The 27,610-nt window shown below is 41.2% G+C and overlaps 1 protein-coding gene and 1 long non-coding RNA gene across 5 annotated transcripts in view; one reads left to right on the forward strand and one right to left on the reverse strand.

Annotated features, from left to right (window-relative positions):
* LOC141127633 (uncharacterized) overlaps positions 1-2,501 on the reverse strand; it is a 73,414-nt gene extending 70,913 nt beyond the window's left edge. Inside the window, exon 1 of the long non-coding RNA XR_012241570.1 lies at positions 1,798-2,501. This is a non-coding gene — a long non-coding RNA (uncharacterized lncRNA). The remainder of the gene's footprint in view (positions 1-1,797) is intronic.
* Positions 1-27,610, forward strand: part of LMO7 (LIM domain 7) — a 281,768-nt gene that overhangs the window by 113,738 nt on the left and 140,420 nt on the right. For all 4 annotated transcript variants that reach the window (XM_073614268.1, XM_073614266.1, XM_073614269.1 and 1 more), the window contains exon 5: positions 25,583-25,689. In XM_073614268.1, the coding sequence (XP_073470369.1) occupies positions 25,583-25,689 (107 nt within the window). The remainder of the gene's footprint in view (positions 1-25,582; positions 25,690-27,610) is intronic.

Here is a 27,610-nt window from a genome sequence, read left to right on the forward strand (position 1 = left end):
TCCCTCACTTTGCAGGGATTTCCTCTACGTTACCTGTATTGGCTACATGACAGGAAGTGAAGGGAAATATCCACATGGGGACACAGATGGTAAAAAAAGAAAAAAAAACTCGGGTTATAACCCTCCCTTAGTAAATACAAAATGTAAAAAAAAATGTGGGTTTAGTGACTCTTACTAAAGCGGCATAGATGGTATTTTGTATGAGAACATATTTCATTTTTTGGCCGTTTTGTGTAACTTTTTTTTTTGTGGAGTTCTTTCTTGTTCTATCTGGCTTGTGTACTTCAAGTTGGTCACATTATGGTGCCCCCCTCCTTCTTCTTTTTTTTTTTTTTTTCTCAACTATAGGTTACTCAAAGGAAATTTTTGTCTTTTACTTTTCCACCCACTCCTTCCTGGCTCTTGCTGACTCAACTCTAATACAGTGCTTTCTCCCATTTAGTTCTGAGCAATTGGTGTAGTCCAAGAGTCACTTGACTCTCTGCTTTTGTGTGAGCCAAATCCCTGCTTATAGCCTCCTTTGAGGCATTTCCATTTGCCAAGTTTTTTTATTCCAGTGTCCCATTTTGGCATGGGATAAGTCAGTGTATTCCCTAGACAGACTGATTTGTTTGGCACCGAGGATCATGTTTTCCCTGGGTTGGAGACTCGGGAATCTAGCTCCAGAACCAGGAAGTCTTTCCTAACCATCTTTTGGAAAATTCTTACAACAAATGCTAGTCTATATAGGGCAGGGGAGGTATTCTAGGCACCCTGCTGGGGCAGGGGGGTCATCTGAGTCTTGTTTTCCTAATCATCCTGGAATCTATAGTGGTTTGGCTGTCTCTGCAGTGTTGGACCATCCTGTTGGAAGATCATCCATTCTAGTTTTAGTCAGACAATTCCACAGCATTAGGGTACATCAACCGTCAGGGAGGAAGCAGAAGTCTCACAGCGACAAGCGGTAGATATGATTTCTGTCATGGGCAGAACTTCTCTATCAAGCTTTGTCATCCGTGTACATGCCACATGGTCTTCTGTTTTCTTTCGAAGTTCAACCAGGTGGATATTCAGACCTCATGTGAATGGGCAACATGGAAAACAAGGATAACAGAAAAAATACAGAAAACAAAAAATGCTTACAGCTCTGAGTTGGGCCCTTCAAATAGCTCTTTGAGTTGCAGGCACATTGTTTTGTTCTGTTTTTTTTCTATGCTGCCCACCCCTCAGTCAAAACACTGTTTGATGTCCCGAAAGTCTAGATATTCCTGTCTCCCTCAAAAAACAATTATTTTCTTACTCTTGGTTTGACAGAACTGAGATTTAACTGTTGCGGCCAGGGTTATTCTGTACTGGCCAACATTTTTTGTTGCCCGGTGTCCCTTTCTTCTATAGGTGGCAGTATAACCCAACAGTCATTGAATTCCTTTGTCCCCTAATGGGCTCCAACAGGAAGATTTTGAGGCTTTTTTGCTATCTGTATACCAATAGGGGCGAACTCCCTTTACTTCCAGTCCTGCCTATACAACAGGAGGAGAGCTGAAGTCACTCCAAAGCTTGTCTTTTTTTTTTTTTGGGAACTAAACGTGACAGATGGTGAAAAAGGAATGTAACTGGATACATGTAAGTTTTACATCTGCCTGCCCACAGACCTAATGAGGGACCATTAAAAGATGCTGGAACAAAGCTGATTGGACAGGTATACCACAAAGGTAACTTTCATTCTATTGCAAAGCTGAATGGAATATGTTCATGGGGTTTGCATTAGGGTAAAAAATGTTTGTGTCCGCATCGCCCCCTCGGCCCCCCTTTACTTACCCGAGACCTCATTAGATCCAGTGCCGTGCATGTTTGCAGATCTTTACTCCCTTCACTCCTGGGTCTTGCTGGCTTTGCTGAGGCACTGGGAGCCGACAGAGCAACATTGCCAAAATCTGAATATTTATTCAGCTTATTGTATTGTTCATGTTATTTTTGCCTGGCAACAAAAGTTTAATGCCCTTAGATCTGACTTTAGCACTGCCCAGTCTGATTAATTTTTGACAAATCTTTTGTTGATCTTATGTGTATGGGGCTGATCATACATTGCTGGTTGAGAGCAGGGCTGGTAAGAGCATCTTTGCATGTTACTCTTCTTTTGCTTCTAACCTACCCCCTCTACACGCTAAAACTTAGACAAAAACACATCCAGAGTCTTTTTGACATTGTTTCCTTAGTGATTGTTGGTTGTGTTTTTTTTTTTTTTTTTTTTTTTTTTTTTATAGCTTGATTGAAAGACATTTGTCTATGGGGTTCATATAGTTCTTTTTCCTAGGGATTTTCAAAGATAACTGTTTGGAAAAGAAAGTAATGAAAGTGATTGTAAAGTCAATCAAGTAACAAAAATGTCATACTTACCTGCTCTTTGCAAAGGTATTGCACAGAGTGGACCTGAACTTCCTCTTCTCGGGTTCCCCATCGGCACTCCTGGCTCCTCTTCTCTGTGTCCATAGACACAGAAATTTGTCTCAGCTTTCCCCCCATTCCCTCATCACAAGTTGACTCGCAGCAGCAGGAGCCATTGGCAAAGCCTGTGAGAGAAGACAAAGCCACTACAGACAGACACAACACTGGATCTAGTGAGGACTCGGGTAAGTATGGGGGGGGGGGGGGGGGTTGTTATGTGGGCGATACTGTTAGATAAACATTTTTTTACCTTAATGCGCAGGGAATGCATTAAGGTAAAAAAATGTTTTGGCTTTAGAACCAATTAGAGCTTTTATACTCATCCCTTGTGTCTGATGATACCAAACCATACTAGAAACCTGTATTTTCGGGGATCTGCTTTTTCATCATAGAGCAGGAGTAGACATCCCCACCTCACCTTTTCTCCATCGCATATGGGACGGGGTTATTTAGCCCAATGTTTCCCAACTCCAGTCCTTAAGTACCCCCAACAGGTCATGTTTTCAGGATTTCCCTCAGATGAAACGGCTGTGGTAATTACTAAGGCAGTGAAACTGATCATATCACCTGTGCAAAATAATGGCAAGCCTGAAAACATGACCTGTTGGGGGTACTTGAGGACAGCAGTTGAGAAACATTGATGTAGCCCACAGAACTGGTTTTATATACACTTTAAAGTTCATTGCTTTTTTTGGTTTTGGATAAAGTAAAGAGAGGTTAAAATCCCTGTTAGTGTTTTTTTTGCTTTCTCTGTATCACTAGGAACATTTCAATTCACTTCCCATACTGGAGATGTAACAGGAAGTGAGAGGCATTCTCTGCAAGGCTCTGTAAGCCCTCATACAGAGTTGTCCCTTGAACAGGTATCCCTGTTGGAATATTTACCCTTCCCTATTGGTCTGATGACCACCGTAACATTTTTAATTTCCTATCACTTTATCTTTTGGTGACTCTAGCTGCCTTGACAAATAGAGACGGTAGATTTACCCAAATAGAGACACAGGTAGCAATAAAACATAATTACTTAGTTGGTAAGAACAAACATACCAGTCCATCCAGTTCAAGCTGAGTGTGTGTGGCTGCCACTATCATTTTCAATATCCCTGTACATTGCATTTGCTAAAAAACCTATTTAAAAGTTTTTACAGTTTATCTACGCTACCCAATGATGCCACCAACTATGGAAGGGATTTCCACATGCTTACCACTCTAACAGTGAAGAACTCCTTATGCAGTTTAAAGCCGAGTTCCACCCAAAAATGGAACTTCCACTTTAAGTGCTAGTGACCTCCTGACATGCCACATTTGGCATGTCATCTGTTTTTTACAGGCTCCCACTTCCTCCCCTGGCGTTGTGGTGCTGGAAGGAAGATCACCTCTCCCCCCTCCCTGCAATCTTCTGGGGCATGTCACAGGTCCCAAAAGATTGCCCGGCCATTCACAGTGCACAGCGCAGCTCGCACCTGGCTGTGAAGCCACAGCTGGGTGACCACAGTTAGAATGCCGGCGTCGCAGAGAGGGGGAGAGGAGCGTGAGGCTTCCTGCACCCGCATCGCTGGACCATGGGACAGGTGAGTCTCTGATTATTAAAAGTCAGCAGCTACACTTTTTTGTAGCTGCTGACTTTCAAATGGGTGGAACTCCGCTTTAATATTGAACCGCTTCTCATCCAACATCATTGTGTTGCTGCTTGTCTTCATTAGAGAAGATAGAATAAATTTCTCCCAATGCCAGAGTCACCATTTTTAAAGATAAGTAGATCACAATCTTATCCCTTCTTAAGCATCTCTCAATGTTTGTAGCTGTTCCTCATAACTGAGGTCCTCTACCACCCTTGGTTTTGTTGCCCTTTTCTGGAGACTCACCAGTTCAAGCACATGCCTCCTGAGGACTGGTGACCAAAACTGGATGGCATACTCAACTTGTGGTCTACCAGAGTTTTGCGAAGTGGTGGAGTTGTAGTTTTATCAAGTAAAATATTCTTTAATGCATGCCAATAGTCTGCTTACTTGCTGTAGCTTGCCATTGTATGCTATTGCTGAATCTGTGATCTTCAAGGACCAGATCCCTTTTCAGTCCCTATTTCCCCCAGATGTTTCCCCCATAGTGTGTAACTTGCATTCATATTTTTAGCTCCCAAGTGTATTACTTTACATTTGTCTACATTAAACCTCATCTATCATTCTATTTTAGCTATATCATCTTGTAAAGTTGCTATATCCTGTTGAGAAGTTATTGACGTACTTAGTTTTGTATCATGAGCACACACTGAGATTGAACTTTCCATTCCAACCTTTATATCGTTTGAGCAAGTTAATCCGAATTGGTCCCAGGACAATAAAGGACCATTATTACGTGGATGAAACCTAGCTTTCTTCTTGTAAGCAAGCTGGCATTGTTGAATTGCTCATTAGAACCTGATGAGGCTTATGCCTCGTACACACGACCGGACTTTCCGGCAGGCTATGTCCGCCCGTCTTTCCGACGGACTTTCGCCAGAGTTACGGCGGACTTTCAGAATGAACGGACTTGCCCACACACGGACAAGTCCGTTCATTTTGAACGTGACTCGGGTACGACGGGACTAGAAAAGGAAGTCAATCTTGCCACTTTTATCGGCGAGATTGACACCTTGCGAGCCCTGTCGCGGGTCATACCAGGCCCTTAGATCTGGTATGGATTATAAAGGGAAGCCCCTACGCCGAAAAAACGGCATGGGGTCCCCCCTAAAATCCATACCAGACCCTGATCCGAGCATGCAGCCTGGCCGGTCAGGAAAGGGGGTGGGAAGGAGCGAGCGCCCCCCCTCCTGAACCGTACCAGGCCGCATGCCCTCAACATGGGGGGGTGGGTGCTTTGAGGGAGGAGGCGCCCTGCGGGCCCCCCCACCCCAAAGCACCTTGTTCCCATGTTGATGAGGACAAGGGCCTCTTCCCGACAACCCTGGCCATTGGTTGTCGGGGTCTGCGGGCGGGGGGGCTTATCGGAATCCGGGAGCCCCCTATAATAAGAGGGCCCCCAGATCCCGGCCCCCCACCCTATGTGAATGAGTATGGGGTACATGGTACCCCTACCCATTTACCTAGGGAAAAAGTGTCAATAATAAAACACACTACACAGGTTTTTAAAATAATTTATTAAACAGCTGTGGGGGGGGTCTTCTGGCTTCGGGGGTCGTCTTCTGGCTTCGAGGGTCCCTCCAGTTCCTCTTCTCCCGGCGTCCGGTTGGTTCTTCTCTGCTCTCTCTGGCCTCTTCTCCCGGTGTTCCAGTTCTTCTGCCGGCTCCTCCACTGTCTTCATGCCGCTCTTTTGCCAGCGGAGGCCCGGACTTCTGGACTTCTTGTCTTCTTCCCTCTTCTCTTCTCCAGATGTTGACACAACGCTCTCTCCGGCTGGACTGCTCTCTGAGCGCTCCGCTGTGACTTATATAGGCGGAAACCCTGCCCCCTTATGCCGTCACAGTCCCTGGGCATGCTGGGACTGTGACGTTTTAGGGGGCATGGTCACTGGGTGATGTTGACCACGCCCCCCTAAAACGTCAGTCCCTACATGCCCAGGGACTGTGACGGCATAAGGGGGCGGGGTCTCAGCCTATATAAGTCACATCGGAGCGCTCAGAGAGCAGTCCAGCCGGAGAGACTGTCGTGTCAACACCTGGAGAAGAGAAGAGGGAAGAAGACAAGAAGCCCAGAAGTCCGGACCTCCGCTGGCAAAAGAGCGGCATGAAGACAGCGGAGGAGCCGGCAGAAGAACTGGAACTCCGGGAGAAGAGGCCAGAGAGCGGAGAAGAACCAACCGGACGCCAGGAGAAGAGGAACCGGAGGGACCCCCGAAGCTGGAGGAAGACCCCCCCCCGAGCTGTTTAATAAAATATTTTAAAAACCTGTGTAGTGTGTTTTCTTATTGACACTTTTTCCCTAGGTGAATGGGTAGGGGTACCATGTACCCCATACTCATTCACATAGGGTGGGGGGCCGGGATCTGGGGGCCCTTTTATTATAGGGGGCTCCAGGATTCCGATAAGCCCCCCGCCCGCAGACCCCGACAACCAATGGCCAGGGTTGTCGGGAAGAGGCCCTTGTCCTCATCAACATGGGAACAAGGTGCTCCCCCAAAGCACCAACCCCCCCATGTTGAGGGCATGCGGCCTGGTACGGTTCAGGAGGGGGGGGGGTGCTCGCTCGTCCCCACCCCCTTTCCTGACCGGCCGGGCTGCGTGCTCGGATCGGGGTCTGGTATGGATTTTAGGGGGGACCAAGTATGCCGGAAAGTCCACTCGTGTGTACGCGGCATTACATTGTGCTGTCCCTTTCCTATTCTTGTGGCGTGCTGCGCAGGTGATAACTGGAAGCTAAAATACTGTATAGCAATGTACTGGAGCGGTACTCAAATAAGTGTCAAGATATTTTATGGTGGCGATGCATGCCTGTTTGGAACATTGTTTATAAAAAAAAAAAAAAAAAACCCTTAAAACCCACAAGTTAATGACTGTGTGCCAAAATGGACTTGCCAAAGTCAGGGTTAGAAAGCAGAAAGCTTTAATTCAAATCAAAATGGCAAATAACCACATGCCTCCAACACATTTCTTACATTCATGATTACTCATAGGCCTTGTGTGTTAAGGCATTCTGAAGTTATCTTCTGTACTTTGGCAATTGTATTTAAGGTTTGCTGATTTCAGCACCTGACTGGAACTGACTGTTTCTATACATTAGAACTGTGCAGCAGTCAGACTGTGTACAGAATACAGAGTGGGTGGATGGGACTTTATAGATGCAATTAGTACAAGGACATACCAAATTGAATAAAAATCACAATTTATTAAAGTTACAAGGGTACATAAAAACACTATTATACAATACATGAACAGCTTTATTCAAGACGTGTTATTGCAGCTCCTATAGTTGTTCCCATATCTTAATCCTACATGTGGGAACAACTATAGGAGCTACAATAAAACACGTCTTGAATTACCATAAAGCTGTTCATGTATTGTATAATAGTGTTTTATGTACCCTTGTAACTTTAATAAATTGTGATTTTTATTCAATTTGGTATGTCCTTGTACTAAAAGTCCCATCCCCCCTACTCTGTATTCTCTATACCTTTACGGGGAGGTTGGTGTTGTAACAGTGTTTTTAAATTCTGGAGTTGACCACTTAACTACATGTAGTCAAAGACTGTGGTCTCTGGTTAGTATAGAAAAAAAAGATTGGGTAACCCATACAGTAATACTGTTCTCTGTTTAGTGTTGCCATGTCGTAAATGATCTCCAGTGAACCACAGGAGCCACCAAATCTAGTGTATATGCACTTCAAGTGTAAGTAAACCCCCTATCGTTTTCAGCCAAGGAAGCTACCATCTTTGCCTCTGTTTAATCTACAACTGCCATGATGCTGCACATGTGATCAGTTATGACACCAGCCATTGGATGGTTTGACGGTTTGGTTGAGAGCACAACCAATGGGAGTGTTAAATTTCCGGCACGAGCCGGAAATGAAACTGTTTTATGGATGGGTTTACTTCCGCTTTAATTAAAAAATGGAGTTTAAGCATTTTACGCGCATTAAACAATGGCAATGTACAGTGGGGACGGAAAGTATTCAGACCCCCTTAAATTTTTCACTCTTTGTTATATTGCAACCATTTTCTAAAATCATTCAAGTTCATTTTTTCCCCTCATTAATGTACACACAGCACCCCATATTGACAGAAAAACACAGAATTGTTGACTTTTTTGCAGATTTATTAAAAAAGAAAAACTGAAACATCACATGGTCCTAACTATTTAGACCCTTTGCTGTGACACTCATATATTTAACTCAGGTGCTGTTCATTTCTTCTGATCAACCTTGAGATGGTTCTACACCTTCATTTGAGTCCAGCTGTGTTTGATTATACTGATTGGACTTGATTAGGAAAGCCACACACCTGTCTATATAATATCTTACAGTTCACAGTGCATGTCAGAGCAAATGAGAATCATGAGGTCAAAGGAACTGCCTGAAGAGCTCAGAGACAGAATTGTGGCAAGGCACAGATCTGGCCAAGGTTACCAAAAATTTCTGCTGCACTTAAGGTTCCTAAGAGCACGGTGGCCTCCATAATCCTTTAATGGAAGACGTTTGGGATGACCAGAACCCTTCCTAGAGCTGGCTGTCCAGCCAAACTGAGCTATCGGGGAGAAGAGCCTTGATGAGAGAGGTAAAGAAGAACCCAAAGATCACTGTGGCTGAGCTCCAGAGATGCAGTTGGGAGATGGGAGAAAGTTGTAGAAAGTCAACCATCACTGCAGCCCTCCACCAGTCAGGGCTTTATGGCAGAGTGGCCCGACGGAAGCCTCTCCTCAGTGTAAGACACATGAAAGCCCGCATGGAGTTTGCTAAAAAAAAACACCTGAAGGACTGCAAGATGGTGAGAAATGAGATTCTTTGGTCTGATCAGACCAAGATAGAACTTTTTTTCCTTAATTCTAAGAGGTATGTGTGGAGAAAACCAGGCACTGCTCATCACCTGTCCAATACAGTCCCAACAGTGAAGCATGGTGGTGGCAGCATCATGCTGTGGGGGTGTTTTTCAGCTGCAGGGACAGGGCGACTGGTTGCAATCGAGGGAAAGATGAATGCGGCCAAGAACAGGGATATCCTGGACGAAAACCTTCTCCAGAGTGCTCAGGACCTCAGACTGGGCTGAAGGTTTACCTTCCAACAAGACAATGACCCTAAGCACACAGCTAAAATAATGGAGTGGCTTCACAACCCCATGACTGTTCTTGAATGGCCCAGCCAAACCCAATTGAGCATCTCTGGAGAGACCTAAAAATGGCTGTCGACCAACGTTCACCATCCAACCTGACAGAACTGGAGAGGATCTGCAAGGAGGAATGGCAGAGGATCCCCAAATCCAGGTGTGAAAAACTTGTTGCATCTTTCCCAAAAAGACTCATGGCTGTATTAGTTCAAAAAGGTGCTTCTACTAAATACTGAGCAAAGGGTCTGAATACTTAGGACCATGTGATATTTCAGTTTTTCTTTTTTAATAAATTTGCAAAAATGTCAACAATTCTGTGTTTTTCTGTCAATATGGGGTGCTGTGTGTACATTAATGATGAAAAAAATGAACTTAAATGATTTTAGCAAATGGCTGCAATATAACAAAGAGTGAAAAATTAAAGGGGGTCTGAATACTTTCCGTCCCCACAGTAGGTGTTCTAGTAACCTATAAAGGGGCCCCTCTATTGCACTAGAGCATGTGGGACTGGGTGTGCTAGAGCTAAAACCAATAATTAGATCTGGATTTGTGTACTGTGTGTGCCAGGACTGGGACATATTCTGGGCCTGACCCCTGTGGCATGGAAATTTAATGAAGCCTTTGTGTAAACACAACTGTCAGGCAACTAGCATTGCCTGAAGTTGTGCTCCTGTTTCTTCACAGGTTTACATCAATAATTTGGTTTGTTTGATTAAGTTATTTATATCTTCCTTTTTTTTTTCTTTTTTCTATTTCTATTATTATTATTCTATAGTTGTAGTTCTTACAGAATTCTAGAAACCCCAGTGTGATATGTTCCTTTGCTTGTCTTAGTAAAATTACATAGTGTTTTTGATGTGTTACCCTTTCTTATATAAGAGAGGTGAATCTTTTGTGGCAAGTATCAACTTCTTTGAAAGGTGATAAATTGGCTTCCGACAAAGTCATTCTTCCTCACTTTATTGTAGGGTATACACAAATATGTAACAGGTATGCGAACCATTATTCAGGTTTCATTACATACTGCTGCAGAAATCTGTCCCGTGCATGATTAGACATATGAATCGTTGCTTTTGAAAAACAAGTTCTTAAACTGTCAGAAAATGACGTTTGTTATGAAAAGATTTTCAGAAATGATGTGAATGTTTTATCAACAAAGTGGCAACAGGCCAACTTGAAGAAGATCCTGATCTAAGCACTCCTCCTTCCCTTGTACAGTGGACATGACTACTCTCAAACCTGCCCTTTTTTCATCTGTTTATCTATTTTACTTTTATTTGTGTAATTTCTTTTCTTTGTAAATATTGTGACTTGTAAACCTGGACACCAAAAATAGCATTTGACCTGAGTTCCTGTAATCTTCATTTACACTTGGAAACCTATGTCTGTAGAATAGAAAATCAGCTATTTTTTAAACAAATTATCCATTGCCTGTCAAATCCAGAGCCAGTATGAACATAACTTCTATTTTTCAGGGGAAAGAATGTTTTAGAGCAGTGATCTCCAAACTGTGGCCTGGGGGTCGACTGCAGCCCTTTGCTTGCCTTTATCTGGCTCTTGAGGAACTTTTCCTCTCACTGACATCAACAATGGGGCATAATTTCTGTTACTGACATCATAATGGGGCACTATTTTTCCCACAGACACCCCCCACCCCCTAATGCCAAAGATGCACTGACACCAGGACAATTTCAACTCCCAATGGCCACAGTCCGTCCCCCACAAAGTCTGAAGGACAGTAAGCTGACCCTTTGTTTAAAAATTTTGGAGACCTCTGTTTTAGGGGAATGTTTGACCTGCATAGAAAAGTAGACCTCAGCCTAATGTTTATACAAAAATGGCCCAGTAAAGCAAAAGGAAATTTTGTCTTTCTCATGTTACACAGTTACATAGCTAGTCTGGTTGAAAAAAGACACAAGTCCATCTAGTTCAACTAATAAAAGGGAAGAAGAAAAAAAATATCCAGTGACATTTACAGTTTGTATGTAACTTAATTTCTGTTGGTGTACATCTTAAGCATGTGTAACCAGCCTTAAATTCAAAGTGGAGCAAATATAATTATAACCACTCTGTAAAAGCTTTAACTTTATTAAGTGTGTTGTATTCCATTCTAATTCACACTCGCTGTCATGGCTATTGCGCAGTACTGAAAACTACATATTGTCTGCTTACATTTTAAGGGCCAAATTCATATATTTTTTTTTTAATTCTTACTTTATTTGTAGAAAAATGGCCCAGGTAGGTTAAAAAAAAAAAAAATCTGTGCAGCTTTGAAACATGTTGCCATACCTGTAGGGCATTTGTGGCACTCCTAAAATCTGGCCAAAAAATTCCCATTGTTTGCTTTTTCCCTCGGCCTCGTTGTTAAGGTGCATCATATGTTGAGCCCCCATCATCCCAGGAGGGAGCACTCTTTGAGGTTCAAGACCCCGCTCATGCGCTGTGTTTTGTCTCCCACCCCCCCTCTCGTCAATGCTGAGCTGATCATCTGCTACTATGGCAGAGAGAATGCACTGCACATGATTGGGTTTTGAATGAGGGAAACGACTTGTTCCAGTGATGCCAGGGGTGAGATCAACATATATCATGTCCTAGCAATGAGATAGGATGGGAGAAAGCAAACAATAGGAATTTTTCAGCTATGATTTAGGGGGTGCCACAAATGGCTTACCATTATAGAGATTACATTAAAGGGTTAGCTCACCGTTTACCAAAAAACTACCGGTTCAGATAAGGGGTGCCTTTTTAGATAAAAACCAGCTGTGCAGATTTGACCAAATTTAAATAATGCCTTTGCTATAGGTGTAGGCCATTTATGTACCTCATAAAGCCTGAATGGGAAAACTTCTAGGACATTTCTAAGAGAACCCTAGCCCTTACTGGTAACCTTCACTGTCACAGTGAGCTCTCAAGGCTGAGCTCAGAGCTACTGCATCAGGGGAGAGCGTGCATGTGAGGGGGTTTGAATCAGAGAAAGTGCTTTCTCTTGAGGATGATGGTGAACAGTAACTACTAGGATCAATGTCTGAGAAGTTTTCATTCAGGCTTCATGAATTACATGAATGGCCTACATCAGTAGCAGAGGCATTATTCAACTTTGGTAAAAGATGCACAGCTTCTTTTTATATTGTAAAAGAAAAACCTAAAAATTTTTCCCCCAGAGCAGCCGCTACATTTTTTTGTGCTTTCTCTGCACATCTGAAGATGAGACACCTTGCTCACCCAGCACCTGCCAGCACACCTTGAGGTGTTTTAAAGAATTTATTAGGCCCAGCATAGCCTAAAAGAAAAGAGGGTTAGCAAGTGTATTTATACAAACCATCAATGTTACTCTGAGAGATCTGGTTAAACACCTGCTGTATTCTGACTAACAGTAGTTAACAGAACTGACCTGTATTTATCTAGTAACCGTATATAAAGATAGCCTTAAGTTGCTTTACCAGTCCCTGTTTTATCACACTGGCCAATGATTGAGGAATAAAAAAACTGTTGGCTAGAACTGCAAGATTCTGGACAAAATAAGAATCGTTATTTTTTTTTTTTCTTAAAATAAAGATCATGGTTTTCTCACGATTCTTGCGGCGTAACATCATCTTTCACATTATGCAAAAAAAAATTGAGCTAACTTTACTGTTTCGTTTTTTAATTAAAGTGTGTTTTATCCAAAAATTGCGCTTTAAAGACTGCTGCGCAAATCCGGTGTGACCTAAAATAGTGCAACAACCGCTATTTTATTCTCAAGGGTCTCTGCTAAAAAAAAAATGTTTTGGGGTTCAAAGTAATTTTCTAGCAAAAAATAAAAATTTTTAACTTTTAACCACTTCAGCCCCGGAAGATTGGGCTGCTGAATGACCGGGCCATTTTGTGCGATTCGGCACTGCATCGTTTTAACTGATAATTGCGCGGTCGTGCGATGCTGCACCCAAACAAAATTGATGTCCTTTTTCCCCACAAATGGAGCTTTTTTTGGTGATATTTGATCGCCTCTGTGGTTTTTATTTTTTGCTCTATAAACAAAAAAAGAGCGACAATTTTGAAAAAAAAAATGCAATATTTTGTAATCTTTGCTATAATAAATATCCCCATTTTTTGTTTTAAAAAATTTTTTTTCTTAGTTTAGGCCGATATGTATTCTTCTACATATTTTTGGTAAGAAAAATCACAATAAGCGTATATTGATTGGTTTGCGCAAAAGTTATAGCGTCTACAAAATGGGGGATTGATTTATAGCATTTTTATTATTATTTTTTTTTTTTTACTAGTAAAGGCGGTGACCTATAAAAAAAAAAAAAAAAAAAAAAAAAAAAAAAAAAAAAAAAGAGGGTTAGCATTTGTATTTATACAAAGCAACAATGTTACTCTGAGAGATCTGGTTAAACACCTGCTGTGTTCTGACTAACAGTAGTTAACAGAACTGACCTGTATTTATCTAGTAACCGTATATATAAATAGCCTTAAGTTGCTTTACCAGTCCCTGTTTTATCACACTGGCCAATGATTGAGGAATAAAAAAAACTGTTGACTAGAACTGCAAGATTCTGGCCAAAATAAGAATCACTATTTTTTTTTTTTTGCTTAAAATAAAGATCATGGTTCTCACGATTCTTGCGGCGTAACATCTTTCACATTATACAAAAAAATTGGGCTAACTTTACTGTTTTAGTTTTTTTTTTTTTTTTTTTTTTTTTAATTCATTAGTGTGTTTTTTCCAAAAATTGCGCTTTAAAGACCACTGTGCAAATCCGGTGGGACCTTAAATAGTGCAACAACCACTATTTTATTCTTTATCGGGACTGCGACATGGTGGACACATCGGACACTTTTGACACATTTTTGGGACCATTGGCATTTATACAGCAATCAGTGCTATAAAAATGCACTGATTACTGTAAAAATGTCACTGGCAGGGAAGGGGTTAACAATAGGGTGCGCGATCATGGGTTTAACTGTGTTCCCTGCTACATATTTTTAACTGAAGGGGGAGGGGACTGACTAGAGGAAGTGACGGATCGTGGTTCCTAGCTAATAGGAACACACGATCTGTCACTCCTCTCAGAACAGGGATTTGTGTTTTTACACACGCTTCCCTGTTCTGCCTCTCGGGATCGCTCGTGGCCGGCAGTCATCGCGACTGTTGGCCACGAGCATTGGAACCCCCGCGAGCCTGCTATCCCGATCCCACGAGCCGACGTATCCCTGCGATGGTTCTTGGGATTGTGCCGACCTGCCACAGTAAAATGATGGTGGCTGGTCGTCAAGGGGTTAAGCAACAAATGTCAGAAAAAGGTTTAGTTTTTAAGTGATTTAACTTCCCTCATTTACAGACAGAAGTTCATTCCTTTGCTCTAAAAGTACTAAGTGTTACAATGTTTCTCTTTATCTCCGTTTAAGGGTTAAGCCATGTTGTAATAAACTTGGCAGGCTGCCTGTTGTGTGTGTTTTTTTTTTTTTTTGTGACAACAGTCAGCTGTGAGCAGAGTAATCTGGTTTGAATTTGGGTATAATCGCAATCTGATTCTTTAACGATTAATCGTGCAGCTCTACTGTTGGCTGACAGTTAGGGGCCTTGAAGAAATCACAGCAGTTCTCAGCAGACAACAGAATAACTTGTACCTTATTAGTCTCTTACCAGATCCAGGGCACCCTCTTCTGGGTCCCCAGATATGTGCTCTGACTTAGTTCAGGTCCCCAGACAGGAATGGATGTTGCTGTGATATCTTCTTCAATTCTGCTGAGACAGTCCCATTTTTCCTTCATTACAAGTGGTGAGGGTGCTCTCTAGTACAGTCTGATTATACTAAGCATCCAAATCGCACAGTCTGAGGCAAGGTCCTTGCTCTTTGCTTGTCTCTTTACTTCTCTGAGGTTTCGCCCGATTGAGGTAAGATATGGCAGGCTTCCAATCGGCAACAGACCTTTTCTGAAACCCCTGCTAGCTTGTAATGTCTTAAATTAGAGGGATTTTCTCACTTCCTGTTTTGGCTATTTGACAGGCTGTTTCACGTGGTCTTCAACTTGTATAAAAGCAGAAATTCCACTGCAGTTTTAAAGAAAAAGCTACTGCTTTTTGTTTTTGGGTTTTTAATTGCTCTATTAAAAGTGACATTAAAGTCTTGTGTTTTTGTTTATAAATAAGAAACCTGTTATGGCCGCGTACACACGACCGGTTTTGCCGTCGGAATAAACTCTGAAGGTTTCTCTGACGGAATTCCATTCAAGCGGTCTTGCCTACACACAGTCAAACCAAAGTCCTACCGTCAAGAACGTGGTGACGTACAAAACTTACGACGGGACTAGAAAAAGTAAGTTCAATAGCCAATGGCTTCCGTCTCGTACTTCAGAGCATGCGTCGTTTTTGGTCCGTCGGAACAGCATACAGACGATCGGTTTTCCCAATAGGAATTGGTTCCGTTGGAAATATTTAGAACATGTTCCATTTCTAGGTCCGTCAGAATTTTCAAAGAAAAAAAGTCCAATAAGGCATACACATGATCGGAATAGACGATGAAAAGCTTCCGTCTGACTTTTTCGGACATTCCACTTGTGTGTACGCAGCATTATACTTACCTGCTCTCTGCAGTGGTTTTGCACAGAGCAGCCCAGGTCCCTCCCTGGTGCTACTGTACCCTTCCTCCCGCCGAGAGCCCCCACAGCAAGCAGCTCTGTGTTTCAATTGAGGCATGGAGGTGTGGCTCGGCCCTGCCCCCTCTCTCTCCATTGGCTCAATGATTTTGATTGACAGCAGAGGGAGCCAATGGCACCCACTTCTCAGCTAATGAGGGCGAGTCCCTGGACTTCATGGCTCTCGTGCAACATCGCTGGTTTGAGAGTAAGTATGAGGGGGGCTTCTGCACACAGGATTTTTAATTTATTGGATAGAATGCATTAAGATAAAAAAACACCTGCCTTTTAGAACCACTTTAAAAAGCAAAAAATAAAAAAAAATTAGCATTCCTGTGTGGCTTTCCTCTGTCTGCTGGTGCGTGCTTATGGGGACTATAGTTAAAATGGCTGCTAAAGTTCTTTGGTAACTTTCTCCTCCATTTTTTTATTTGGCAATAAGGAGTAACAGCATGGTGATGAGGTTCTCCTAATTATCTCTCCTTTTTTTATTTATTTATTTTTTTTAATTTAAAGCATGTTCAGTGTTGGTGTTGGATACATGTGCATTTGAAATCAGAGGTCAGTGCAAGTGTGTGCTGCTCAAAAAAGGTCAAGCTCAGAATGCAAATACTGAATTCTACGTTACCCAGAGCTTTACAAACTGATGTCAAAAGCAAACGCAACAGTCTTTGTGCACTATCAAATAGAACAGACGATATACAGTATATACAGCCAACAGACAATATGCAAAGCAGAAGAACCCTGACTAGCTCCCAGTGTTACCCTCCCATTCCTTTTTTGAGTGCTGCTTTGCAAAGAACTACAGAAGGCTCATTTCAAAGCCTACTTGAGTTTAAATGTGTTATGTAACAATAAAAAATGTAATGTGTTACAGCTTATCAGGCCTTCATTGTGGTGTCTGCACTAGTTTCCTTCCCCTTCGTCCTATTTTCACTTGGTGATTCCAGTTACTTGCATTCTGTCATAGGGTAACAATGCTCACTCGCTGCCCTGTATCCATCTCCTTAGACTGCTCTCCTGATTTGGATTTCAAAGACCACCTTCTCTCTATTACCGTTACATTAAGGGCAGGGGTTTTGTAGGTCACAGAAGATAGCTGTGAAGGCTGATAACATTGTTTTGAGAATGCATTTCAGTGCACAGTTAGGACAATGAATGTCTGTAAAGTTCAACAGGTAAAAAAATAATGCTGTTGCTACATCTAAGGCATGGGTGCTCAACCTGTGGCCCTTAAGCTGTTGCAGAACTACAAGTCCTATCATGCCTCTGCCTTTTGGGAGTCATGCTTGTAACTTTTCAGCCTTGCAATGCCTCATGGGACTGGAGTTTCCCAAGAGCTGGAGGGCCACAGGTTGAACACCCATGATCTAAGGGGTGGTAAACTGCAATATTATACTTTTTTTTTTTTTTTTTTCCCTTGGACAGGTCAAAGCACCATTGCTGGCTGAATGAGCTTGTGAATTGGATAAAATTGATCATTTGAAACTTATGATTGTGTGGGATGAGCATAAATTCGAATCTTACAATCTTAAGTGGACAGTGTGGTCCCTATTTCAAAAACTTCTCCGAGTTTGACTTATTCACCGCTTTGAAAGTGTGAAACTTTAGTGGCTTCGGATAACCTCCCATTTGCTTCCCCCTTTTTTTTTTTTTTCTCTCCTTTTTCTCCCCCTTCTACTTTCTCTCTGATTTTCCCCTTCCGATTTCCTCCTTTTTTATTTGCTATAAACTAGAGCTGCACGATTCTGGCTAAAGTGAGAATCACTTTTTTTTTTTTGCTTAGAATAAAGTTCACAATTCTCGTGGTGTAACAACATCTTTCACATTATACAAAAAAATTGCAGTTTATTATTTTTTTTTTTTTTTTTTTTATTCATTAAAGTGTATTTTTTTCCAAAAATTGTGTTTGAAAGACCGCTGTGCAAATTCAGTGTGATATAGAATATTGCAACAACCGCCATTTTATTCTCTAGGGTCTCTGCTAAAAAAATGTTTGGGTGTTCTAAGTAATTTTCTAGCAAAAAATACTGATTTTAATGGGTTAAACTGACCATTTACAGAACGAAGCTCATCCCTTTGATCACTGTTTTTAAAGGATAGGTCCACCCAAAAGTGCAACTTCCGCTTTAAGGACTCTTGCCCCCCTGACATGCCACATTTGTCATGTTATTTTTTTTTTATGGGGGGGGGGGGGAGGAGAAGCGGGTACCTAGTTTTGACAGGTACCCAGCTCCCACTTCTGATCATGGTGGATTAGGATTAGCGCTGGATTAGGACAAATGGAGTATGATGCAGATTGGAAGATACTGTTACACATTATTAGCAGAGCATGCAAATAAGGTACATTTTTAAAACCTTTTAGGTTGTTTATAGTAGAGCTGCACGATCATTACAGAATCAAGATTGTGATTCAACCCCCCCCTCACGATCTTAAAGCGGAGTTCCACCCTTTTCTGTGTTTATTAAAAGTCAGCAGCTACAAAAAGTGTAGCTGCTGACTTTTAATATACAGACACTCACCTGTCCCACAGTCCAGCGATGCGGCCGCCCAAAGCCTCCCTTCTCTCCTTCTCCTCTCTGCGGCTCTGGAATTGCAAGTTCTCCTCTCCCCCCCCCCCTCCCTGCAATCTTCTGGGACACGTCACAGGTCATTCAGAATGCACAGCGCGACTCGTGCATGCACAGTGTGCACCCAGTTGTGAATCCGCAAGCTGTCACAGCCGGGTGCCCACACTTGCAATGTTGGTGGATGGGAGGAGAGAAGCGAGGTTTCGGGCGGCCGCATCACTGGACTGTGGGACAGGTGAGTGTCTGTTTATTAAAAGTCAGCAGCTACGCTTTTTGTAGCTGCTGACTTTTAATAAACACAGAAATGGGTGGAACTCCGCCTTAAGATCGTGAGGTGGGGGTTGAATCGAAAATTTTAGTAGCAATCTTGATTATTTAATTAATCGTGCAGCTCTACTATAAACCACCTAAAAGGTTTTGAATAATGTACCTTTTTTTATATGCATGCTCTGCTAATAATGTGTAACGCTATCTTCCAGTCGGCATCACACTCCATTTATCCTAATAAAGAGCTGTCAACATTTTGAGCATATTTGCCTAAGCAAGAACTGTCTCTGTTTTGTAGGCATATATTGTTTGCATATATATATAAAAAACAGGGGTTTTGTCCCTACCAAGACAGTAAGGAACCAGAGGACCAAATGAGTGACACCGCATACACTGTAGGGATAAGTGGAAAAAATATTACATTTATCGATTAGTTAAAAAATTTGATTAACTCCCCAATGGGAGGTAACAGTTAAGACACATGAACAAGACATATATTCGAAGGCCACTGCATCAAATGGTCACCGGATATGGCAACACACAGTACAGGACAAAAAACAAAAGAACACAACAAATAAAACATAAACGATCATCCGGACGCCAGATATCTATGCGCCGATGTCCATGCCACGACTAATACGTTGTTTGAAAAAATATTTTATAAACAATGTAAAAAATATGGCATGAACATATATGCAGAGGTCCCTGGGAGGCTTGAGTCTACAAGGTATAGATGGAAAAAGGGGAGGGGATGGACTGATGAACAGCATAAAGTGATTGCTGGCTGTAGATGGAAATGATCCACAAGTTAATGATATAGATATACGGTAAAAGAACAAAGTTGATTGATGAATAATTTCAACAAGGAAACCGTTGCTAGTATGCTGGTAGTGTCTAAATATGCAGTCCAGAGTCATGCCTGATAAATAGCTGTATGGTACCCTACACATATGTAATTAGGACTATGCCACTAGGGCAGCAGGAGGAGTGAAGCCAGAAAGACCATGGATCACACTGCAATTAAAGTCCTGAGGCAGTCTATATTAGAACTGAATCCTGGTTTATCCCTCAAAATGACATGATCTAAATTATAGTACATCACTTAAAGGACTGTATTCAGAGATCAGTGTAGTCGGCCCTATTGCTTCACCATACCCAGCATGATATCTCAAGCAGTATTAAGTAGAGGAGCCGGCCATACGATACCTCTCTGAAGTGGTATTCTCCACGGTGAAGTGGCTTCGGATAGTGACCACGTGTGCTTTGTCCACGGATCCGCTGTCCCTCGGTATGAGCGCTAAACAGTGCATATGTCTCCTTCAGTATTCCACACTCTTCACGTTGTGTAGCAGTCATCCAGCCTCCCTGGCTCGCTGTAGGCTCATTTCCGGGACATGATGGAAAGGAAGTCATGTCACTTCCGGGACATGGACAGCTCCATTGACAGTCTGGGGGGAAGGGAGTGTTAGATGCACTAGCAGATTTAGATACAGTAACATATTAAAGCCAGATTTCAGCTCACATTTTATAAATCATTACAGCACAGTTTTGGCAAAAGTTTTACATAAAAGCTGATCATTGTAAGCACCTATGTAGGTGGCAAACTGTTTCTCATCATTTATAAATGCTACATCTGCAAGAGGGCTTGTTCTTTTGAAAAACAGATTTACTGGCTAGATCACCAGGTGAAAATAAGGGAGAAAGTCTAAAAAAGAATGCAGCCACCATATCTAAGAATTGGTAAGCTGCAATATAATGTTTTTCTTTTAGGTTTAAATACCACTTTAATGATCTTTCTTGTTGGTATGGAACTAGATTGAATTGTGTTGATGGTTTAGAAGCCTGACTCTGCCCCATTCCTTTTTTTTTCCACTCCTTGCTGTTGGCCCATTATTGTGATAAGCCTGAGCCAAGCTCCCAAACTCTTAAATATGGGAATGGAGTGCATTTCTGAGCACCTGGGCATTTTGGCCTGCATTTTAAAAAGGATTTGATGTGCAGACAGGTGCCTGCTATATCCTGACAGTATTGATTTGGATAAGCATGTATTTTAAGTATCAGATCAATATGTATAAAAGTAGGAGTGTTTTTTTTTTTTTTATATTCCTAACCGTTGGTTCACCAAAGACCCTATGACAATAAACATTTTGCGCAAATACTATGTTCCAATTACTTACATGTTCCAAGTGTCTGTGACCCTTACATCTGTAAACCTCGCCAACTCTCCCCCAAACTTCTGGTCGGTGAGCGCACACTGTTCACGTGAGAATGAAGACTAAAAAAGGAAGGGGAAAAATTGGGACTTTAAATGAGGTGCGTGGGAATGGCTGGAAAGTATAGGTACATAGGTATTTCATGTATATACATAGGTGAATTCATGCTAAAATATGAGAATAAAGTCACATATTGTGCTTTGGAAATACACATACCATCATCTCTTGTGGCTTGTACACAAAGTGCATGTGTGTCCTGTCTACATCTAGTTTTCTGAGAGTCCTGGTACCCCTGCAGGGCAGTGCGGTCACAATGTGGCTGAAATGAAGGGAAAAAAATTTCTAATGCCAAAATTGAAGAATTGAAAGGCTGCAATCAAAAAAATCAACCTGGAAGCAATTCAAAGAATTAGTTATGGTACAATATTTCTTAGTGCATGAGGGGGGAGGGAGTTAAAAAAAACTTTAGGTGTGAATGGTTCAAAAAAAAAACAAAAAAAACACAAAAACCAAAGCAAATTATTCTTAATAAGATTTTGCAAGAACCTGTAAATGTAACCATTACTTCATCCCTACTATAAACATAAACATTCTTACTGCAAATAATTCCCCAGATCATGGGAAGTACATTTTGATTTACTCGGAAATTTGCATGTCCACATTCTCTAATGTACATATGCTCATGTTTACCTCTTATAGATTATGGCTGAAGTTTATGTTTAGATTGTATGTGTCGTGTTTTTTTTTTTTTTTTCTGTTTACTGCTTTAGATGTTCAGTTGACCCTTTGACCAGATTACAAATAGTTCTCTCTGCAAGGACAACTGGTGAGAAGGACAGCGGAGGTGACATGGGTTTCTGTATGCTATGTGAACGTTTTAAGTTGTCTGAGCACCTACTTCGGGAAAACTCCTCCATTAGTGTTTTATATTTAACTGTGTATTTTTAGTGCATTCAACAGACAATATGATCTTCAAATGCAAAATGTCAGATCTGAGCATTTCTTGTTACAATATGGTATTGCAGGAGTTCGTTAATGAGGAAATTGAAAATTGCGCTTCCACGTATGTTTCCTACCAGAACATAGTATATGGAACTTAAAATGATGTAGTTAAAATCGGTTTCTGCTATATTTGTTCAGTGTTTTATAACTGAGAAGTTATCTGTTAGTTTGCGATTAGGATGGCAGGCGATGAAAGATGTCCCCTTGATCGCGTGAATTACTTACTGCTGGGGCTTACAATGGCTGTTCTAAAAGTATCAGATGACATGCAGTTGGGCCTCAAATAGCGTTCAAGGACCAATTAATTTTTTGTGTGGAAAATAAATCTACTGCTGAGTGTTCAGAAACTTTTCAAACTTGTTGGAATGTAACAACTGCCTCTAAAAATGTAACGTTTAATTTCACTCAATACTTTTTGTGTCAGGCTTTTATTTGGTGTAAATAAGAGCTTATACTGCACACCAAAACACAAGGACCGTAGATTGGTATTGTGTGTACCACAGTGTAGGCACTATGGAATCAAGCAGTTGCAATTAGAAGCCGCACACTAGTTGGCAAGCAGGTGGTTTGATTTCCATGTTGGGCTTAGCACAATCGTGTTTCAGTTTCACACAGGGAACCCTTATTGATGTGACAAGTAGTAGGTTTTATTTGGCACCTGTGTTCCATTGGCAATAGTAAAAAACTGGACAGAGCTTCTAGCCCTTTACTACTCAACTAAGTGTTTTTGTTCCTGTCTGTCTGCTTATTGGGGAGATGATCCTACTCATCAGGACCCTACCCATTAAAGACTATAATTAAAAAGAAAAACTGCTTCTAACCCCTACTATTCAAAACTAATAAAATAGATTTGGTTAGCCTTTTAATTAGTTACTGGCAGTAATCACACCAAAATGCAAAACGTAAGGCTGGGTTCACACCATTGCGAATTGGATGCGGGTTTACCATATCCAGTTTGCAATAGCAGGTGATTCTGACCGGCTCTATGGAGCCAGTTCACATATCTCCAAAGCAGGTCCGGTGCATCTTTTGGTCTGTTTCAGGTCCGAATTCAGCTCAAAATTCGGACTGAAATCGGACCTGAAATGGTGAACCAGGACGCACCTGGACCCTGCTTTGAGGAGGATGTGATGATGGTGTGAACCCAGCCTTAGGGTGCAGTGATGTTGCATAATGATCTAAGGCCATATGTACTGTATATGTGGTAAAATACTCCTATCTATGCTGGATATTTCTGCTAGGAGAGGGAAAAAAAATCAAGCCTAAAAATGCTCTTTTATTGTACGTAATTACAGTTGTATGGCGTCAAATGTAAACTCCTACTACTGGCCAGAATATTATGAAAATCCTGATGAATTCAAAACATATTGATCTAAACGCATAATGTGCATGGCTATATAGGCTATTATAGAACTGCATTTAAAGTGGTTCTAAAGCCTTAAGATTTTTACCATTCTATGCATTAAAGTGATACTTAACAATAAATGTTTAATTTACATTGTCCCTTCTATTTCTTTATATGGATGATAGCACTGTAATTATTTTAATTTAAAAGTAACCAAATAACTTTCCTAATTAATATACAGCTGTCACGTGACCCAAATCTTTCCCAGCCTGTCTGCAGGAAAACATAAGCAGCTTCTAGTCCTCTGCTACTGGTCACCTGTTCAAAATAAAAGAAACTACTTTTGGAATACAGAGCAAAAATAAACAAAATCAATAAACTGTTTTAAATTGACATACAAATATATATTTGCAATCAAATCATTATTTTGTTTTAATAATTTGGTGTGGATTTCTTCCAGTCACAAGCTGTCACACCCCTCCACCCTGTGTCTTCGAATAAGAGGGAGGTGAAGCCACCATTAATCTGCATGCAGTGTAACACCCCCATTGCGTTTAGCTGGTTAGTGGGCATGGAGGAGGGGGGAGAGAATGGGCTGTCATTTACCACTGAATATATGCCCACATATGTGACTCTCTAGTCACATGGGCTGCTCAGATGTGATGGGGAGGAAATGCTCAGCATAGAAATTTACTGAAAACTGAGCAAGTGCAGAGTTGCCAACACAGCTGCAAACTCCCCAGCAGAATTGGGGACACGTACAGAAGGGGGGGGGGGGGAGAGAGCAGCAGGATCAACCAGGATTTTTGTGGAATACAGAAAAGGAATCTCATAGTGACTGCGTGAGTATGAAGTGCATGTAATACAGAATTTATAGATTGTTTACTATGATGTGGATTTAGTGACACAAACACCTGAGTTAAAGGATACCCCTACCTGATTTCTTTGGGGGCACTCACCAAAGAGGAGAAGCCTGGAGGGATGGTGGGGGACCCCAAAAGAGGAGGATCTGGGCAAAGCCACTGCACAGAACAGACCTATTTTAATAAAAAAAAAGAAGCTTTAGTGTTACTTTAAAGGCCTAAAAAATATGCTGTAAGTGTGTAAAAACTGAATTTTTTTTTTTTTTTATTCCTGTGTACATATGTCCCTGCACCCCAGTATGAAATTGCTGCCTGAAATGTTTAGATCCTCAGCAGCTGAAGAACATTAGGTTGCTTGTCAATTTTGGATTTTTGTGTACTAAAGTCAAGTGCCAGATCCCGGCAAGCTTCCTTGCATAGGCAAAGCAGCAGAACGAACAATATTATAATAAACATCCTCTGAAGCAAATGGACTGGGTGGGGCTGTCTCAATTGGCTTTCATGCGGTATTTGTGTTATTTGCCTATGGGTTACTGTAGGTGTAAGCACTGAGCTTGCCATTTTGTAGTAATTGGAGTCTCTTTGTTGCTGTGAAAAAATCTCTTGGGATTGTTTCCTTTCACCTGTATCCCTTCCCTGGCAAACTAGTTCCTAAAGCTTTGTTTTTCTGTTACTAAAAGTTTAATATTCAATTGGTCACTTGTGCCTAAGGTCCCTTTTTTTCCAATACCATCTCTCTGCTCTCTAATGCTATCACTGGGATGACAATACCTAGGAAACAAAAAAAAATGTATTTTTTAAAAAAATCCTGAAGTGTAAAGACAACTTGATCATCAAGCTTTTGTGTGCAGTTCAGCTGTTGCATATGACACAAAGTAACATTTGAGTTTTTTATAGTTCAGCCAGTACATAAGCTGTAGCAAAGTAGTGCTAAATAGGTGCAGCCTGTGAGCAATGTACCACTCCTGAATTCTTTTAACTTTATTTTTATATGTATTTTTATCTTTACTGTGCAAGAGCGTAGTTTTGACATTTCTAATTTTCTTTATATGTGCACATTCTGTCACAATCTTGCTCAACAGCCAAACCTAGATTCCAGGTGCACGTCCTAGTCATTGAATGCTGTGTACAGACAGCATGTCCCTCCTCCTGTTCCTCACCCTCCTATGCCTGCACTGGCAGTAGTTTCTGGGTGGGTCAATGTCATTAGCTGTAGTTATTTTTAAAGTCCTAAGAGGTGAGGTTTATCGTGCAAAGACAGAAAGAGGGCGTTTGTTTGTAGATCTGACATCAAAAGTGTACTTTTCTGCCTACTGACTGCAGCAGGTAATCTTTGCAGCGTCATTCGGCTACACAGATTAGAGCCAGGCTATTTCTGTTGATGAATTATTACAGTTCATCTTTCATGCATATTTTTCTATCTCTTGTTTTCCTCGTGGACTTTGGAGTTTTGGACTTCGATAAGGAATTTTGATTTCAAGCAGCACAGCTAAGCAGTCTTTTTTTTTCTCCACTTGCCTTCACAGGATAATATTAATGTTTTCTTGCGGGCGTGCGAAAAACTTGGACTAAAAGAAGCACAGCTTTTTCATCCCGGAGATCTTCAGGATTTATCAAATCGAGTTACTGTCAAGTAAGTTAGAGCCAATGAGATAAAATAATGCTACTTTGTCTAATTGCTTTGGACAGTGTATTTTAATAATGATATGGTGGACTGTCAGGTGTAGAGTAAATAGGCTTTGCTAATGTGGTTTTAAATTGAGCAAGTGTTGTACTGTTGTAAAGTAGTAAAGCAAGTCTGACCTGTATTGCACTTGTATATATGTTCAGACTAACCTGGAAGCACAGCATGATAAACTTAACACACATTTTAGTCTCTGCCATTCTTGTTAACTACATTTATTTAAAATGGAGAACTAGCCCATGTGAGCAGCATATATGTTGTAAATGGTGCTAAGGTGACTTTTAATCATGCTGGTTTAAACACTGTAGTTCAAAACAAACCTAAGGCTGGCCATACGCTATACAATTTTCCTTCAGATTTACCAAACCCATATAATATGAGGTCAAACCTAAACACTTTTTTCTGTGCAATCAAGCAGGCCCTTGCACTACATAGTTGAAGATAAATCTAAAGGAAATTGAATGAGAAAATTGTATAATGTATGGTCAGCCTTAATGTGCGCACAGAGGGGATATGTAGTCACAAGGGTCTGCATTCACGAGATTGTCAGCATGCAGCACCACCATCTAGTTGCTTTGCCAGAAGCTTTCCCCAATTGTACTACATAGGCCTTGCGACTGATTAAGAAGCGTGACCATTGGGCATTTTACTAGTATACTTTTTTTCTCTGCTATATCCATTTTGTGCTATAATTTTATAGACCTGATTATAGGGTTAGCATACACAAGCAGCCTCAGAAGCAAATGTGGCATGTGTTCAGGTGATTTAATTGAATGGCTGAAGTCTGTGCATTGTCTACTATGTGTTTACATTGCACTTCCATTGACTTGCATAGAGAAATCAAATTGTGCATAGCAAAAACAATAATACATGTAAGGGAACACTACTCCATGTAGTACAATTCAATTCTGGGGTTCCAAGCTTAAAAAAATAGTTTTCATGCACCTGTCAAATATGCCTATTTTCACTAAGCCTAATAGTGTTCTGTAAATGCCCTCAAAAATCATTAATGGTAAAAGATATGGGCTGCATGATCAAAAACACCATATCCGTTTTGTCTTTGTACTTTTTGTATACTATGTTTGTTGCCCCTTGATCATAAAATGCAAATTGTACAGTTTTTTTCAGTAGTTCTATTAAATAATACTGCCCATACAGAGCTCAAATTTCAGCTGATTCCTGCTGAATCAGCCAAAATTTGAGCTGTGGGAGCACCACCTGATTGACAGACTTTGAGTGAAAAATTAAAGGAGACGGGTGGAAAATTGTAGGCCAAACAGTGACTGCATCCAGTCGGATGTAGTTGCTGTTTCAGGTGCTGCGGCTGTCTGAATACAACTATAGGCAGGGTGGAATCCTCCGTCCACACTATTTCCCATGGATATGGGAATAAAGCGATTTAATCTCTTCGATGTGAAAGAAATCTTAACGCGTATGGCTAGCCTTATTCTTTTTTTTCTCTTGTCCTAATATGTGTGTTTGTAAAGGTGCAGATTGATTACGATTTGTGTTGAGGGTTGATACAAATATTTCACATAAGCATAATTATGTGAAATAAGGTGACATTTTACATGATTGTGGTAACTAGAGACACAAGGGGGTTGATTTACTAAAGGCAAATCCACTGTGCACTACAAGTACACTTGGAAGTGCAGTCGCTGTAAATCTGAGGGGTAGATCTGAAATCAGGGGAAGCTCTGTTGATTTTATCAGACACAAGCAAAAATGCTATTTTTTTTTTTATTTTCCTTGCATGTCCCCCTGGGATCTACAGATACTACACTTCCAAGTGCACTTGCAGTGCAAAGTGGATTTGCCTTTTGTAAATCAACCACAGTGGTGTATGTATGTCAAGTTTGCTCTCAGGCTA

Source organism: Aquarana catesbeiana, linkage group LG02, assembly GCF_042186555.1.
Source record: "Aquarana catesbeiana isolate 2022-GZ linkage group LG02, ASM4218655v1, whole genome shotgun sequence".
NCBI classification, from domain to species: Eukaryota; Metazoa; Chordata; class Amphibia; order Anura; family Ranidae; genus Aquarana; species Aquarana catesbeiana.